Source organism: Amborella trichopoda, chromosome 9, assembly GCF_054954075.1.
Source record: "Amborella trichopoda isolate Santa Cruz 75 chromosome 9, AtrichopodaSantaCruz75HAP2 v2.0, whole genome shotgun sequence".
NCBI lineage: Eukaryota > Viridiplantae > Streptophyta > Magnoliopsida > Amborellales > Amborellaceae > Amborella > Amborella trichopoda.
Genome location: NC_142344.1, coordinates 9,684,759 through 9,704,127, shown reverse-complemented (window position 1 = coordinate 9,704,127; position 19,369 = coordinate 9,684,759). Strand labels below are relative to the sequence as shown.

At 33.3% G+C, this 19,369-nt stretch overlaps 1 protein-coding gene and 1 pseudogene across 2 annotated transcripts; one reads left to right on the top strand and one right to left on the bottom strand.

The window, feature by feature from the left end:
• Positions 1-1,025: 1,025 nt before the first annotated feature.
• On the top strand, positions 1,026-6,750 carry LOC105421827 (syntaxin-52-like; annotated as a pseudogene). Its single transcript, XR_016039949.1, has 5 exons — positions 1,026-1,244; positions 4,480-4,486; positions 5,024-5,118; positions 5,348-5,451; positions 5,643-6,750. The product of XR_016039949.1 is annotated as a syntaxin-52-like (transcript).
• A 1,214-nt stretch (positions 6,751-7,964) lies between these two features.
• Positions 7,965-9,407, bottom strand: LOC18424227 (pentatricopeptide repeat-containing protein CRR2, chloroplastic). The gene has a single exon (XM_011630770.2). The coding sequence runs from the start codon at positions 9,405-9,407 to the stop codon at positions 7,965-7,967; it is 1,443 nt and encodes a 480-aa protein (XP_011629072.2).
• Positions 9,408-19,369: the final 9,962 nt, after the last annotated feature.

Genomic DNA, 19,369 nt, shown 5'->3' with positions numbered 1-19,369 from the left:
GATTTGCATTCTCTCTATAAAGCCGTTAATTTGAATCCTCCCACTCTACGTGTTTATTAGAATTCCAGAGTTCGACATTTTGACGTATTTTTATAGCATTATCGTGCGATCTCAGAATGTTCTGCAAGGTACTGGCCCTGTAACATTCTGGGATTTTATATCTGATGAAATTTGTGGAATTGAGCTCTTTCTTTGATGAATTACTCACACAAAGTATTGTTGGTTCTTTGTTTTCGGAAAGGAATTAGGTTTTAGAAATGAAAGCTTCTCATCTGGGTAATTGAGAGCGCCTGATATCAACTTATTACTGTGGTTTCCTAGGGTTAGGGCATTTACTTAGAATCAACGAAAAATACCGAATTCAATCTTTGATTTCATGGCGATCTTGTGTTATCGTCCTGAAATTGGGAAGTTTTTCAGCTGTTTAAAGCCGTGTTTATATCAATTGGTGATCAGAAAAAGCTGGGGAACTTTGTTTAAAACTTTACATTCTTGTTCTTAATTCTGATACGCATATTTTAAAATATATACTTTTGCAGATAATAAATTTTGTATGCTTATATGGTTTTTTACTTTTTCTGTTGAGAAATTTTGTTTATCATTTAGTGGGGTAAGTTTATTGTCTTGTTTTGTTTTGGTTTTTAATTTTTTAAATCATCCCTGCTATTTCATGCCCATCAATCAGGTGAAACTTGAAGAAATTAATTTCTAAGATGGAAATTGGTTTGTTTTTATTTTTTTCCCTCAAACACTGAAAATTAGTAATTATGGCAAATTGGACTGACCCAATTCACATACTGAATGAAACCCATCATATGTCAATGCTTAGAATGAAATAGAAAACAATTGTATTATTTTTATAATGGTTTCATTTTTTCTGAACTCAGATTATAAATATTTGATTTCTTGACTCAAACTTAACTAATGGAGTGGAGCGTCGTGCCATGTATCTAGAGAAACTTTCTAGAACTTTTTTATAAAATTGGTTTGATGGTTTAGTAATCTTTACTGGTACATTTCAATAGCGATGGCTTCTCCTTCGGATTCATGGATGAGGGAGTTTAATGAAGCATCAAAGCTTACAGATGATATCAGTGCCAGGATTGCAGAGAGAAGCTCTTTGCCCCCTCTGGCCCTGAAACACAGCGTCATGTCTCAGCAATTCGAAGGAAGGTTACAATTCTTGGGACTTGACTTGATAGCTTGGAGTCTCTTTTGGCCAAGCTTCCCAGTAAACAACGCATGTATGTTCTTCACCCAAGTTTCTCTTTTTATTTCTGTTGGTGATACATTTTGCCATGATATTTGTAGATTTTATACATTTTCAATTATATCCCTGTTGAATATTCGTGGTAATTTGCTCTTTGTTGGAAAGGCGTGAGAATTTGGGTCTGTGATAACTTCTTTTGCTATTGGTCATGCAAGATTTGCTTGCATTGTAAACAGGACATGTACCACTTAATTGATTTGGTACTCTGTGTATTCATTGTATGAGAAGGGGGCATGTGGTCGATCATAAAACTTCTGTGAATTTGTGCTTCATGAACTATGAGGGAAGAACTCTACTTGCAGATGAAGCTGCTTCCTTTATTTTGATAAGGGTATAATTAATACAATGTACCTTTTTGAATACCTGATCAAAGATAAGGATCTATATGCGGTACCAGGCAACAAGCTATTCTCTTATTGGCTTTCATACAAAAGTAAGGAAGCATTGAATATCGGAAAGGAATTTACTTTAAATTGTAGGAGGGTAAATGCAACAGAAATTAATTACACAGTTGGCTAGAGAAACTTGGCCGAACCCAGAGTTGTTTCAAGAAGATATTTAATCAAGAGTCCAAATGCCATTACTCATCTCCCATTTATAGCAATAATTTAGCAACACCTAAGTCCCACTGCAAGTGGTCGGTCGTTTCTACTAAGAGTGAATAGGCATCCCACTAGAACTTTGGTCTTACGACTTCTTCCCCCCCACCTTCAATCACAACTCTCTTAATCTGTAGTTATACCGAAAGATGCTTCTTATATGCTATGAGGTAGTGTCTACTTCTTGTTTGAAAATAAATTCTTCACAAGACCTGCTTTATAATAATGGTTTATTGGGATCATATGTGGACGATCTAGCATGCAGGTTGCGACGTAAGGTTGAAATTTTGCTAAATAATTACACCTTGGGCCCTAATTGGTATAGCAAGTCCTACTGATAGCACTAGGGTAGTGGGGAAACTTGAGAGGATTCAAAATAAATTACTATAGGGAGCAATCCTTATATAACAAAGTGGCAGAGTGGATCCAAAGGGAGTTATATAACAATGTGGCAGAGTATATGGCTCCCTTGCAAGAGGTTCCAAGATCAAACTCAATTATGAGCTCTTGTATTTTTTTTATTCAACTGCAATGTTCCCCACTGTCGGCATGTGATAGCAAGCCCCACAGGAGTGTTTGGAATAAGACTGGTCCTAGCTAAATAAGATCCAACATGGGCCTAACCCCATGAGAACTCATTCTGCAGATAGATGTCTCCTGCATGCCTGTACATTCCAACTTATGACTCAAAGCAAATAAGCATGTCATTCAAATTGTTCCAGTATTCGTTCAATGGGGAGTTGCTGTTGGTTGATGAATTTATCGGTTTTGGGGTGAGGTTAACAGTTAATCATAAAGTCTATTGGCTAATTTGGTCCATAAAAACCCAAGAAATTGTCTCTAACAATATGAACGGCAAGAAAAATAGGACATGCTGGGTCCATGTTGTCAAACTCGGTTCGCTCGGCCAGATTCGGCTTGCTTCGGCAAGTTTCGGGCTCTTCGGCCAGATTTGGCCAAAAAACAACGCTTTGGCCAAAGTATTAAGGGCAAAAACGAAAATTTTCTCTCTCGGGCAAAAACGGAGTTTCTTTCTCTCTCTCTTATAAGTTATAACTTATAAAACTAAAAGGTTTTAACTAAAGTTAAACGTTAAACAATTTCCAGCTTCCTGGTTTGCATGACGGGCCCGTCTCCACCTTCAACATCTCTCTCTCTCTGCAGAAATTTACAGGTACTCTCTTTCTCTCCCCCCTAAATCCTTGTGCATATTTCTCTCTCTCTCTCACTCTCTCTCCGTCCTGAGTCCTGTGCACTGTAGTTATGCCCTAATTTTGGGCTTCGCAAGACCCAACGGTGCCCTAATTGTCGGGCCAGCCCCCTAATCACCTTCTCTCTAAAAAACCTAACAAGGATTTGATAGATTGTCCTGCCAGGCCCCTATTCACCTTCTCGAACTCAATTTTATTTTTACTTTCTAATCTGTGTTTTTTTTGCATTTTTTGGGCTCTGTGGATTTGGGTAACCTGAGGTTTTTGGCTTTTTTTTTTTGTTCTTATGATGGCTTAGCATGTTATTTTATACTGGTTTGCAGAATTTGTCATTTTAATAATTTGAAAGTTTAATTCCTTAGTTCTCTTTAATTTTCTGCAAGTTTTATGACATGGTGGATTTGAATCAAGATCAGTCAAATTTGATCACAAAAGTGTTCATCTGAAGCGACCACTAGTTTTTCTGGTTGATTGATGATTGTTTGCATAAAAAAGTGGCAGCAAATAAGATCTATTGACCTTAGTATTCTATACAACAGAGAGCAGTATTGTTTGTGAACTAAGTTGTTGGTTTTTAGTTCTGATCATAAATTTTCAGCAATGAAAACTTTGTGATTTATATTTTTGGTTGATCCAATATGTTGTTTAGAATACATGATGATCGATTATGATGAAAATTACAATGCTGCAAATAAGAAAAACAATTAGATCATGAGGCATGTATTGCTGTTTTCTGTGCTCAGCAAGATCACAGAAATATGATTAACTCCTTGATAATTTATTGACTGTTTTGACACTCCTTGATCATTTGGGTTCTCTGCCCTATAAAATTTATTTATTATTAATTTTAATTTTTAATTTTGTTGTTTCTTTTTAATTTTTAAAAACTTCAAAAAATATTTTTTATTTTTTAAAATACCCGAATTCTTCCCCTGAATCAACCTAAGCACCGAATTGCTTAATTTTCAGACAAAACCGAAGCAGACTCCGAAGCGAATCTGACAACATTGTTCTGGATTAAGTAAATCAGTGTGACTAAATATATATCTTGGAGATTGCCATAGAGATGTAATGATCTTTCCAATTAAAAAATAAAAATAAAAGAAACTTTGCTGTAAGCAACAATTTATAACAAATCTATTCGTTGGAAATAACATGAGGTTGGCTTCTTGATATGAAAAAGGAAGGTATGCTCAGCATCCATAAATTTCTACTTGGCCCAAAAGTGACATCTCCTCAGATTTAGAGCAGCTTTTAAATGTTTCACTCGCATCTCACTGGTTCAATCAATCAGCATAATGTAGATGTGGCTAGGCGAGGGAAAGTCCCTTTTGGTACATTTCTACCTCTCTGCTAGGAAGATTCGGCTATAGGCTAAATGCAAACCGATTTGCATTAGCACAAATGTAGCATGGCCATATGAAGTATGAGTATGCCAGTCATATTATCTGGTTTTCTACGTTTCAGTATGAGGTCATCCTAAAAGCTTAAACAACAGTGGAATCTAGAACATGATAATTGATCTTAGTATGACGAATCCAGTGTCTCATTGCTGCATTATTTAGTAGCTAATGCTTGGCATTTGTTTCCATTGCTCATTTTAGTTGTAATGTTATCTTCTTTTTATTTTGCATTTCAACTGTCACATTTGCAACTTTTGAAATAATATATGCAATCTTGTCTTTTATTAGGTTGTTTTGGTTGTGGGTCACAATAGATTTCTCTGTTTTGTTTAGCTTAGAAGTTTACACAATCTGTCTGGTTTACAGGTTATCTTCTTCCTGTAGACTTTTAATGAAGTTTTCCAAACTGTGGCCATTAATTTGCAATCTTGCGAGATACAGAAATTATGCAACATGTGATTTCTAAGATGAAATCTGATGGATAAAGATACTCAAACCTGACTATATCATCTGTTTTTTTTTGTTGCCTACGGAACAGAGAAAGAACTGCATCAGCTCCAAGACATGCTCGTAAATCTCAGATCGAAAGCCAATCAGATGGCTTCTACCCTGAACATGTCAAACTTTGCTAACAGGTTAGAATCATGGAATTATGTGGAAGCCGACACGCCACCATAAATTATTATCATAATGTCGTTGATGTTGTTGTTAGTATTAGCATTATGATTTTTATTATTTTCATCATTAAATATTTTCTGACTTAACCTGCTAGCATACTTCATCATCTCTAGTTAATTTTGGTCTTTGTAAGCGAGTTCTGAAATACATGGGGAAATAAGAATTTTCTTATGGTTGTGATTTCAGGAACAACTTGCTTGGTCAAGATAGTAAACCTGTTTCTGAGATAAACCGAACCACTGGCTTGGACAATTATGGCCTTGTTGGCCTACAAAGGCAGATTATGAGAGGCAGGTATATTATCTAGTTTGCTGCTGTTTACTACCTGAGAGGCATGTCTATTATCTGATTCCCTGCGGGTTTTGATAGCCATATTCTTTGTCTATTTTACTGCAGTTAGATTTATGCCTTAATTACCATGTTAGAAATTTTAACCTTACCTTCACTTCTTTGGTTTTCTGCTTGCACATCTCTAATACAGAATAAGATGAAGGCCTCGAAAAATTGGAGGAGACTGTAATCAGCACAAAACATATTGCATTGGCAGTCAATGAGGAATTAACCCTACACACAAGGCTCATTGTAAGATACAACCGCGCCCCACCTCACTCCCCTAGGGAGTTCCTATAAAGATTGTAATATTCAGTTTTGTCAAAGATCTTTCTCTCTCTCTCTCTCTCTCTCTCTCTCTCTCTCTCTCTCTCTCTCTCTCTCTAGGAAGTTCTTATTTGAAGATCAGAATGTTTAGTTTTGTCAAAGTTCTAAATTCGACGGGCTCTCAATTGCAGGTATTTTTTTTGCTCTCTTCATATATTAATTCTTAGATATTTTTTTGGTGAATAAAAATGGGATTTGGGGATTTGGGCCCCTATCCTTTGGTGAGAATGGAGTTCGAGACTTCATTACAGGGCTCAGCAGTTTTACTGCCAAGGCCTCAACCCATTCTCGAGATTTTTTTATGTAGCTTCTTGCAGATGCTTGTTTGTGTTACTGCTTGGATGTCTATGGTCCTTGGGTTTTATTTATTTTCTGATATAATTATTAGCTTTTGCGAATTATATCTTCATCCATTTTGGTAGTTATATTATGACTTCTTTCTATAGATTCCCTTTGATCTCTGATTCCGTGCCCTTTATTTGCTTGAGCTCACCAGAGGGTGCAGAAGAGATTGGCCATCCTGAATAAGAAAACAAAGGGAGGTTGCTCCTGCATGTGCTTGATGTTATCTGTCATTGCCATTGTGGTTCTGGCTGTTGTTGTCTGGGCCCTTATCAAGTGCTTGTAATGACAAGGACACCGGTTTTCATCTCAACTTGCTGTCATGGAAGTTCCAATTGTATCTATAGTCCATAGTACTCCATACTATATGACAGCTTGTTGCATGCCAGCTTCCGGAAATTCTCAATTGAGAACCATTTGGTGTTGCTCGTGTAATCGAATCTTGTTCATAATGTGGTGAGATTTGCTGTTGAGTTTGACTTGTGTGCAATTGTCATCTGTAAGCTATTATGCATTACTTGTTGTGGATTGGAGCTTGGTGATTCTCGCTGAATGCAGACAAGATCCTATAAAATAGAGTGTTCTTCTTAGTTTAAGTTGTATTGTGATTGGGAAATGCCAAAACTATCTCATAAATTATGTTTCCCTTGCTAAGAATTATTCCTCATTATGGTACTTGTTTTGACAATTCCGAATATTATAATTTTTTAAAACTGAGTGGAGATTTGATTGGGTGTTTAAGTCCTCAGAGGTCTTCAAGAATTAGGGAATGGAGCATGTTTGGGAACTTTATTTGTGCAAGAGATACATCAGCATATAAATGCATATTTAGTTTCTATGACTATTTATATCGAACTATTACTGAACTTTAAAATGCAAAAATCTTTTGTTTCTGTCCCAAATAAAAGTGAAAAAACAAAGCTGTATTATAAATATATACATCTTATTTCTCTGTATTCATTTACTGAAACTTTCTCTGATTTCTCTTCAACTGATCTCAGAACATGTTTTGGTGGATCATGAATACTGGGTCGCTGATGCCTATTTGAAGTCCTTGTGCTTATAATGTTAGCATTAATGGAACATGAAGAATCCACTGAAAATATTGCTTTAGGATGAGAATATAGCAAGCCCGCTCGCTATCACGCCTTAAATGTGAAGCATTTTATTGTCATTTACTTTTTCTTGCAACTTTTTTCCCTTCATGGCTGATTCTCAGTTTTGAGTTTTGCACCATACTTTTCTTCAGAATATCATTTCAGAAATGGAATTTATAAGACTTATATATATATACATAAAAGGGGGAAATCCTTGTTATCCTTTGCTTTAAAAAAAGTATAGCTTTAGGATAAAGACTTCTACATATCATTTTCATGTGTTTAAATAAGTTATGCAGTGCATATATTTCAGCAGTTGAATATGGCACTTACAATTGTGGAGAATAGCCTTCTGAACAGGCTACGGGGCTTTGTCTGCTACTACTGTGTTGCTCATCCCTTTGGAAGCTGGGAAGACATCTTCGCACTGGATAAAGCCTCCGAGGATCGATGTCGGTGCCACAAGCCCACGAACACCCAAATGTATACTACGTAAACCCATACACATGCCTTGAGGCTGGAGGCATCCAAAGCCCTGCCCACTCTGGTGTACCCACTCTCACCGCTGTCAACCGAGGCTACTTTAATTATCACAGTATGGTACATTTATTAAGACACATGAATTGATGTGTATACATAGAAGGCCTAGTGGTGTTGTCATCACCATCACAATCCATGATGATGATATATCTTCACCATCATCATTGTCATGATACCATCATCATCACATGAGATAAGCTCCTTAATGCCACATATATCTCCTTCGCCTTAGCATGCAAAAGATCTTCTTGAAAAAACCTGTACACTATTCCTTGGACTATGATCCAACTACAACCGGGTGCCTTTGTTAGCCCCATCTCTCTCATTCTTGATCTGGTCTTAAAAACATCGAGCCTTCTTCCGGCAGCTGCATAGATACTTGACAACAACACATAGTTGCTTGTGTTTGCTCCCTCATACTTAAAAAGCCACTGAGCGGCATATTCTCCCACCTCCACGTTTTTATGCATTCTACAAGCATTCAGCAAGGCTCCCCATACACTCGCTTCAGGAGCAATGGGCATCTTCTTTATCATCACTAGTGCCTCTTGGATGCATCCATAACGACCCAAGAGATCCACCATGCATGCATAGTGCTCAACACAATGCTTTACACCATAATCCTGATTCATTGATGCAAAAATTCTTTGCCCTTCACTTATTAAACCCGAGTGGCTACAACTCGATAGAATCGCTGTGAAGGTGAGTGAATTTGGCATGATCCCAACGGCTTGCATTTTGTTGAAAAGTGCAAGAGCATCATTACCCATACCATGAAATCCATAGCATGCGATCATGGCTGTCCATGTAACCACATTAGGCTTGGCGACCCCTAAGAAGACCCTTTTCGCACCATCAAAAAATCCACATTTGGAGTACATATTGATCAAAGCATTTGCTACTACCAAGTCTGAGAAATGCCCATTTTTGAACACCCAAGAGTGGATCGCCTTGCCTTGCAGGAGGTTGCCTTCGTGCCCACATGCACTCAGAACACTTGGCATGGTCATGCTATCAATCACCACTCCTTCCCTTTGCATCTCCACCAGGGTGTTTAGGGCTTTCAAAGAGAGGCCAGCTCTATCATAACCAGCGATCATGGCATTCCAAGATGTGATATCTCTTTGAGATATGCCATTAAAAACTTTCTCGGCATCTCCTACTCTCTCACATTTTGCATACATATCCATGATTGCACAGCTCACAATTAAATGGCTGTCATAACCCATTTTTATCACATGATTATGTAGCTTCTTGCCTTTGAATTGAGCTCTTTGGCCCGCACATGCCTTGAATAGGCATGGGTACGTGAAATGATCTGGTTGATATCCTAAATTTAGAAACTCCGAAAAAATTTGGAGGGCTTGATCCCACTGTGCACAGCTAACATGCGCAGCAATCATGGAATTCCATGAGTGCATGTTTCTGTGAGGCATACTTTCAAATACTTGCTGTGCTTCTGTGATTGAGCCGCATTTTGAGTACATTATAATGAGATCGGTTTCAAGAACGACATTGGGCATGAGGCCATTGATGAGGACGTTGGCATGGATTTGCCTGCCTTGGTTTAAGGCTCCCAAAGGTACACAATTTCTCAGTAGAGAAGACATGGTTGCTGGTGCCATGAACAAAAGAGATGGTCTCAACTCTGAATTGCCAACCTTGTCTGCATTTGAGAGAGAGAGAGAGAGAGAGAAAGAGAGAGAGAGAGAGGATGTAGGGGGTAATTGAAGGACATTATTTGTAGCTCATACGTTATAACTCATCATTTGAATGGGTATTATAAATTTCTAAGCGGTCCATCATAACATGGACGATTTAGAGGGGAGAAAATATTAGTTGGTGTGGCAGTCCACCGTAACGGCTACCCAAAAGGTAAGTCGCCCCAACGTTGACTTGAGAAAAAATAATTATAAGTAATAAAAAAGGTTCCTCCCAATCCTGCCCCCCTGGGAATTATGGAATAAGTTTATATAAGGTTGCAACCTTATAATATAGACGTAAGGGTCACTTCTAAACTCTAGTAGAAAAGAATTGTTTTGAATTTAGAAAACCTTCTAAGTTGATCATCTATTTTGAGATGTATGGATATGAAGACGTTTGTTTTTTCAAGTTTTAAAAAAAATAGTATATTTTAGAACAAATTATATGGACCGTCTATTTTTAAGAATTTTAAATGTTTATAGATTTGTTGCAATTGTATCACTTTTAAAATTTTATATTTAAGGAAAAATTTTATATACGATTGCAACTTTAAACGGTAAAAAAAAAGAATATCTCAAAAGTCTAATAGAAAAAGTTGTTCTGATGGTAAAAAAAAACTCTAATTAATCATTTCGACCTCAAGATGCATGGATATGAAAAAAATAAAAGAAAGAAAAAGATTTTATAGCACAAAAAGGTACATCTTGTATACATTGTTTCGACCGTTTATTATCAAGATTTTCATGTGCTTGTAGATCTGTTCGATCTGTACTATTTTTTGAATTTTAAATTTCATAATTAGATGTAAATTTTTTTTCAGGTGATCATTGAAATTTCGATACCAAAATTACATATTTCGATGAGTTTTGGAGTTGTGCTTTAATTAGATTGTTTAAGGTTGACACTTTTTACAAACCACGCCCATTTAATAATTAGGTTGAACATGGATTTTAACTTATTGTAAGGTTTTCGACACTAGAATTACATCTTTTGTTAAAAATTAAATGTCCAACTCAGTTGTATGGTATAAGATGTGCATCTTATGCAAATCTCACCCACATATTTTTTTATTTGTTGAGGTACAAGGTAAAGAGATCAAAAGAAATTTTTTTTTTTGAAACATTATCAAGGGAATCAAAGATGGTGAGGAAAGCATGTGTTTGTGTAGATGATTAGGCCACCAGGGCATTGAGATGAATGCCTATTAGTTTGGAAAATTTTTATATAAGGTGTTAACCTATTGTAGAAGTATAAAGTCACTAAAAAATCCATCACAAAATAAAGTTCAAACGTCTTGCAATTACTTATTTTGGCTTCGAGATTAATGGATATGAAAAATATTTCAAAATTTAAAAATAGTACATCTTATGGAATATTTTTTGAATAGTCCATTTTCAAAATTTTCAAAATTTATTAGATTTTTTCTATTTGTATTTTAAATTTCATAATAATTTTTTGACAGAGCTTGAAGGTGCGGATTACTTGAATGATTTGAGATGGAAACCTCGTATAAACCACACTATCAGTTTTAATTGCCCATAAAAACAAGGAAAATGGTTTGATAGGGCCGCAACCCTATCAAAATAAAAAAACCTCAACTCATAATTCATCAAAAATTACAATTCAAGCATTAAAAAACATTTACATTGATCATCTACGCTTGAACATATTAGTTGTCAAAAAATTAGGGTTTTAAGATCTAAAAATCATATATATTATAACAAATTATGTGGACTGTCCATTTCACCCTAAAATTGTGTTCATAGATCCACAAGATTTGTACTATTTTTTGAGTTTCAACTTGTATTGTCAGTGTTCGGAATTGATTTAGATCCATCATGGAGATTTCCGTTGCCAAAAGTGCTTTCCAAATGAGGATTTGAGGTGAGGCTTTATTTTATTTTCCTAAAGCCTAAGCCTTGTAGAAACTTCATCCTAAAAACAAAGTCCTCTAATTTTGTTATTGGAACTACAATGCCACCATTTATTTAGGGTATAGGGAGGTCACACAATGTTTCTTTCGAACTTTGATATTGGTCAATGAAATAAATGCAGCCACACAATTTCACATCCAGTAATCAAAATAATTGTGACTACCTTTTACCAAAGATAAATGGTCTCATTACATACTTTCCCATTATTATTAAGTTTAGGGCTTTTTCTTTTTTTTTCTTTTTTTGTTGGCAAGATCATGAAATTTTATTGATCAAAGGGTGAATACATTGTTATGCGAAAAACGAAAGCAAAATACATAATTATATAGGGAGGACATCAGATATAAAAACAAAATACAAGTTTATTAGGGTTTTCTTCTGCACGACACCATGTTTTCTTCATGGAAACTTGCTGTTGTGTGCTAGTTTACCATTTTTTAATTCATTTTTCGCTAGTTTAAGTGCAAGTCCATTGTGATGAACAGAGAATTTTGGGAGGAAAAGTTTACATTCCTCCACTAGCGAATCAGCCACTCTCAACACCTTGTTCTATGTGGATTTAAGATAGAGAAAACGTACTACTTTTACTCCATCCATGTATATTTTTCTTGTTTCGCTAGTCTCCGAGCCATCTGATCTGAATAGATGGCTGGCTTCAGCCGTAATATGATGAGTGTACTACTCGCTCTTTGATCTAGATTTAACGTGACATCTCCAAGTATTTTATTTTTAATCTTTTTTACAAATCATATGAATATATAATTTGGTACGTATCATTATCTTAATAGGGTACACTTAAAAAAATTAAAAATATTTTTAAAAATAAAATAATTAAAAGACCTCTTGAAATTTTTAGAGGTATTTGGACATTTTATTTGATTAGAAATATTTTTTTTATATTTTTTTGCAGGTGCGTGCTTAAGAGAGAAGTGGAGATAGTTTGTAGAAAAAAATTAAAGATAAAGTAGTGTATAGGCAAGACAATAGGATTGACACCACATCAACCGTTCATTTAAATCGAACGGCTAGAAAATGAGGGAGGTAGGGAAAATATATATGGGTGGAGAAATATAGTGAGTTTTCCCTTTGGGGCTAATGCATTTCTATTTGATACATGAATTTGTGGTTCCAAAATAGTGTTGGTTTGATGTTCGGTAGAGAAAACTGAGCATGCATTTTAATATAAGGGAAAGCTTTGTATGTTACCCCTACAACATAGAAATTGTACGTTTCCCCTACCACCCAGCCGTCCATTTTTTATCAAGAGAGTCACTCATCGTTTGATCTTAGATCCGACGTTTCAAAGTATTTTATTTTTAGTTTTTTTAATACAAATTTTTTGAATATGAAATTTGATACGTGCTATCTTCTCATTGGGGCACACCTATAGAAAATATTAACAATAATTTTTCGATAAAAATAATGACCAAAATACCCCTTGAATTTTTTTAAGGGTATTTTGGTCATTTTATTTTATTGAAAATATTTTTTTTATATTTTTCGTTAATGAGAGTTTAATATAGGAATGGACATCCAAAATTTGGTGTCAAAATCGTTTATAAAAAAAATTAAAAATAAAACAGTGTAGAGACGTGACATTGTGATTGGAACAATCTTAGCCCTCCATTAAAAATGGACGGTTGGATGAGGGGGAACATAGAACTTCTATGTTGTAGGGGGAACAGAGAAAGCTTTCCCTTAATATAAAGCTTTTAAACTTTTCATATCAGATTCATGATTGTAGTGGGTGAGATTATCGACTAATAATATTGCCAAAAGCGACTTTTTATTACCAAAACTAAATCAAAAATCCATATCCAAAAATCTATTTTAAAAAAAGGATTGTATACAATAAGACCGTAACCATCCAATGTGAAATATGATAGCTTTAGCATGTCACAGAGTTTAAGAAAATTTGTTTTGAATTTTGAGCTTGGTCAATAGAACAAAGCAGTCATCCAATTTCACATCTAATAGTCAAGATTAATTATGATCATCTTGTATCAAAGGTAAATGATCTCATTATATACTTGTCATTTAGAAAGTAAATACAGTTAAATGGTAGTATCCCTTGATACACCAAAAACTATTATAAAATAAGAAAATACGCAATATGAGCATTCATCTTTTATACAAGGCCACAATCATTCGAAATATTAGGGATCCACTACTTTGGCTTGGCTTTTCGGCTTGAGGGCTATTTCAAGAAATACAAGATTGGATCCCAACATAATAATAATAATAATAATAATAATAATAATAATAATAATATAGAGGTGTGGTTTCTATAAGGTTGCAACTTTAAACAATCCAATTAAGGTGCATCTCTAAATTTTATCATAACATGTAATTTTGGTGTAAAAAATTATGAGGATTAGTTCAAAATCTATTTTCATATCTAATTATAAAAGTTTAAAACTCCGAAAATAGTTAAAATCAAGTATATCTATAAACATATGAAAAATCTTGAAAATGTACGGTCTAGATAATGTGTTGTAAGATGAACTATTTTGGGGACTCAAAATCTTTTTTTTTCTCATATTCATATATCTAGTTATCGAGATGATCAATTAAAGTATTTTTCAACATTAAAAAAGTCTTTTCCAATGATTTTTTAGGTGCATATGTAATTCTACATTTTAAAGTTGCAACCTTATATAAACTTTTTCTTTTATATATATATATATATATATATATATATATATATATATATATATATATATATATATATATATATATATATATATATATATATATAACTCTTAAAAACGCCTACAGGCGAAATTGAATAGTGTTTCACCCCGCTATGGATGTGGCATTTTTGTCTTAAAAACTGTCACGGATCTATAAGAGTCGTTGTGGTTGCCCGCATTTTTTTACATGAAAAAAATATCGCATCAGACCTATTGTGTCCATTGCGGTACCGCAGCAGACATAGTAGGTCCGTTGCGGTCTTTTAATCTACGCCGTCTGAAAAAATCGGATGGCGTTGAGCCTATGGGCGAAAACACCATTATTTTCATCCATAGACGCTACATCGTGGCTATATATATATATATATATATATATATATATATATATATATATATATATATATATATATATATATATATATATGCTTGCATAGTCCTCTAGCCTACAGCTATATATAGGCTCAACGATCCAGATTCAATATGGGCCTATTTGATGGGCACGACCACATTTCATATTTTAATTTTAATTTTTTTCTACAAATCCAAATTATATGAAATTTTAGGCATCTATTCTTCTCATCAACGTGCACCTAAAAAAAATATTTAAAAAAAAATCAAAAAATAAATTGATCAAAATACCCCTGAAATATTTTGGGGATATTTTTGTCAATTTACTTTTCATGATTTTTTTTTATATTTTTATTATATTCTAATATTTTTAAATAACACACACCTAAACATTCAAGTGGTTTGGATTTATATATATATATATATGCTTGCATAGTCCTCTAGCCTACAGCTATATATAGGCTCAACGATCCAGATTCAATATGGGCCGATTTGACGGGCACGACCACATTTCATATTTTAATTTTAATTTTTTTCTACAAATCCAAATTATATGAAATTTTAGGCATTTATTCTTCTCATCAACGTGCACCTAAAAAAAATATTTAAAAAAAAAATCAAAAAATAAATTGATCAAAATACCCCTGAAATATTTTGGGGATATTTTTGTCAATTTACTTTTCATGATTTTTTTTTATATTTTTATTATATTCTAATATTTTTAAATAACACACACCTAAACATTCAAGTGGTTTGGATTTATATAAAAAATAAAATAAAATTAAAATACGAAATATAATCGTAATCATTGGATCGGCCCAGATTCAATCTAAGCAATTGAGCTTATATGTAGCTGTATGTAGGCTTGTGGGCATACACTAACATAGCTAGAGATATGTCACACACTTAGAAAAAAATTATTTTGATTTTTGTGCAAAATCAATCACACACCTCCCATTTCACATCTACTGGTCAACAATAATTTGTATGCCTTTTCTAAACAAAATGTTAGAAAAGGGCCCAAGGTTCCTTGAGTTTGGAGCTAACCGTTAGATGGTGGTGCCTGTCACCACATAACAACAAATCTCTTGCTATAATATTCATCCCTGGACTTGATTGCAGACATTGTTTTTAACGGGTCATCATATTATTTTAGGAGTATTTTGAAAACTAAAAAAAAAAAAAAATAGGCATAACTTAAGTACTTCTATAAAATTTTTATTATAAAAGAATATTTTATAGATTATGAATATTACGAGTTATATTTTTTGAAACTTTGTATAGTTTAAGGCCACTTTTATGCATGTGATTATATATAATTAGACCATTTACCTTTTGTACAAAGATGTCTCAGTTATTTATTACCATACGATGTGAAATCCGATAGCTTAGATGTGTCACAAAATTTGAGAAAATATCTTTGGAAAGTTGAGCTTTGTCAATAATATAAATGCAGTCACCCAATTTCGCATTCAATGATCAAGATTAATTGTGACCACCTTGTACCAAAAATAAATGGTCGCGTTATATATTTTTCCTTTATGCAATCAAGAGGCTTTTTATGATTTAGAGATATATTCATTTTGATGGGGGAAGTGTTTTGGTTTAGGGCTAGGGGAAGAAAAGATAATATGATATTTTGATATTTTTATGTTAAAAAGGATATGGAAGATCAATAAAGAATAATAGGATAAGATAATGCTCCAAGTTTAATTTTAATGATTGTTTACAAAAAGATCATTTATATTTTGTACATGGAGGTCACAATCATTCCAACTCATTAGATGTCAAATTGGATGGTTTAAGATAAGTCACAATTTCCGAGAATGAAATTGTGTACAAAGAGATTTATCTTTTGTAAGTAGAGGTCACAATCATTTCCACTCATTAGATATCAAATTAGATGGTTTGGATCCTATAATTTTTTTACCATTAACTTGTTAAAGATTGGTGTTTGACAAAGAAGCTCTATAGTTATCCAACTAAAATGAAAGAGGGGTTAATATTCGACAGAGAAATTGCTATTCGCACCAATCATTTCGTGATTCCCACCTAATTTTGGATGGGGATAGGAGTTTTAAAGTTTTGGTGCGGAAATAAGAAACACATTGGTGTGAGTAGCAAACAAGGGAGGCCAGCTAATTTAGGAGCCAATGTCCATTCTTATTTTGGAAAGAAATGTTTCTGAATCTTTAATTATACTAACCCCTCCATCTGTTGGTTAAAAAACCTACACTCTATATTTTAGATTTCTTGTGATGTCACATCGTTCAATAACCTTCTATTTCAATTTATTTTATCATAATTATTGAAAATTATACTATTATTTGCCATATTGATAGTGTCAACTCTGCCATGGCTAGCTTCAACTCTCAAGCCGATCACGCCTGTCCTAAGTCCAGATAAAGGAGAACAATTGTATTAGATAGGGCAACCAGTATAAAAGTTTGTCACATCTTTTTATGAATTCTAGATCTATGATGATAATAATTGAAATTTTATACCATAGATTTAGTGCGATTTGAGATCATGAAGAATCGGGTAGAAATCTTAGTCCTAGTGGATAACGTTTCATATTTATATGCAAGATTAAGATAACTTCCATTCTTTTCTTTAATAAAAAGAGAGAGATATGATAATTTCTTGAATGTCTGTTTTTTTAATTAGGAACAAATATCGTTTAAATTTTCCATATGTATATATATGATCGAGACATTTTTTTAAAATTTTATGGTAATTTTGTCCTATAATGGGAATTAAGAAATTTTATTGTTTACTGAATCGCCCATTTAAAACAAGGGTATAAAGTCTTTACCTAATGGCCTCCTAATAAAATATAAAGATTATATTGAATTCCTTAATGATGTTTATTTCCCAATGACAAAATCTATATGTATACTTAGTTTTTTTCATATTTTAATTTATATGTGTACTTAGTTTTTTCATATTTTACTTGACAATATGTGAAAATTTGGATTAGTTCATGTTACGAACTATTTTTCAATAATAGTATTACCCCTATTCTAATGTATTGGTAGAAGATACGGGAGGTTGCAAACCCTTGATTGTAGGGATCCATTATTATTGGTAAAAGATACAAGAGGTACCCAATACAATATTTAAAATTTAAGATTTGAAGTTCAATTACAGTAGAAGATTTGAAGTTCAATTATAATAGAAAATTTGAAGAAAAATATTGAGATTAGCCCACTAGCTCAATGGGGGCGATTAAATAACAATGAGGGCCATTAAATTAAGGGATTGTATATTATGAGACTTTTATCTTTGATGCAGGGATGTCACAATCATTTTTAGCAATTAGATGTGAATCTAATAGATGGAAGTGTGTCACAACATTGGAGAAAGTTTATTTTGGACTTTATGTTCAAATAATGGGATATCCTCAACCACCGATTTTCAAATCTAACGGTCAATGATGATTGTGACTTCCTGGTATCAAATGTAAATGGTCTCATTATAATTCTTTAAATTAATACACTGAAAAACATTACGCCTAAAACCCTTGAACCTAAAAAAGTATAGAAAAACCAAATAGAAAACAAGGTTTAGCAAATAAAAATTGGATTTTTTTTAAAAAAATGTTATTTGGGTTTTTAGTTTTCTCTAGGGCTATTTTTGTCTCTTTTTCTTTTTTGTTGCGGTAGAGATTTCATTTTCAAAGGTAGAATGGGAAGTTTATTATCTAAAAAGATTTAGATAGGATTAGTGATTGGGTTGGTTAGGATATACTGAAGGTTAACACGATTAGTTTGTTAGGTTTTGTTGTTTTTTGTAATGAAGATTGTTATGATATGTTAGACTAGGAAATGTGATTCAGTCCATGGCTTGTGGGATGTGCTAAAGAGATGGATAGAGGAGCAACGTCACTTTTAGATGGTGCTTCCTAAATCTAAGGAGATAATGAATTGAGAGTTTTATGAGAAAGAGAGAGGGGGCTAAGTTTTTAATTTGTATTTTTGTGGTTATTATTTTTGATCCTGCATCATTAGGGGGATGTTTATAAAAATCTTCATAGTATTTAACATTTTATCAAAGTGTACTTTAATAAATTTCATTACTCGTTGCCATGTGTCCTCTGATAGGCACTTTGAAATTTGGTAAAAACCATGATAAGTATTTAAAATTAAATTAAAAATATGGGTAAAATATTAAATTGTTCAATTCTTAATGTACTTTTATAAGATTCCCGAAAAGTAAAAAGTGTGGAGTGTGACATATTTACTTTCTCCTTGAAAGCAATATATGCACCTTATAGAGAAAGGATCAATTATCGTCTTCCCCTTCGACCTTTTCAAAAATAAGACTGGACTAACTCAAAAATAATCGATTACTGTGGCTTTTCTACCATTAGCTCGAGATATACCTTTCTTTTCTACCATTAGCTCGAGATATACCTTTCTTTTCTACCATTAACTCGAGATATACCTTTTAGAAAGGGGAAAGGTTTCTATGCTTCCCCTACGGCATAGAAGTTTTATCATCCCCCTACGATCTAACCGTCCAATTTTGATCAAGAAAGCCACTCACCATTTGATCTTAGATATGATGTCTCAGAGTATTTTATATTTAGTTTTTTTATACATATTATATGAATATGAAATTTGGTACGTGCCATCTTCTCATTGGGGTGCACCTATAAAAAATATTAAAAATAATTTTTTGATAAAATATAATGACCAAAATACCCCTTGAATCTTTCAGGGGTATTTCGATCAATTTATTTTATTGAATATATATATATATATATATATATATATATATATATATATATATATATATATATATATATATATATATATATATATATATATATATATTATTTTTTAAAATATTATTTTATTTTTTATTTTTTATTTTTTATTTTTTTTCTTG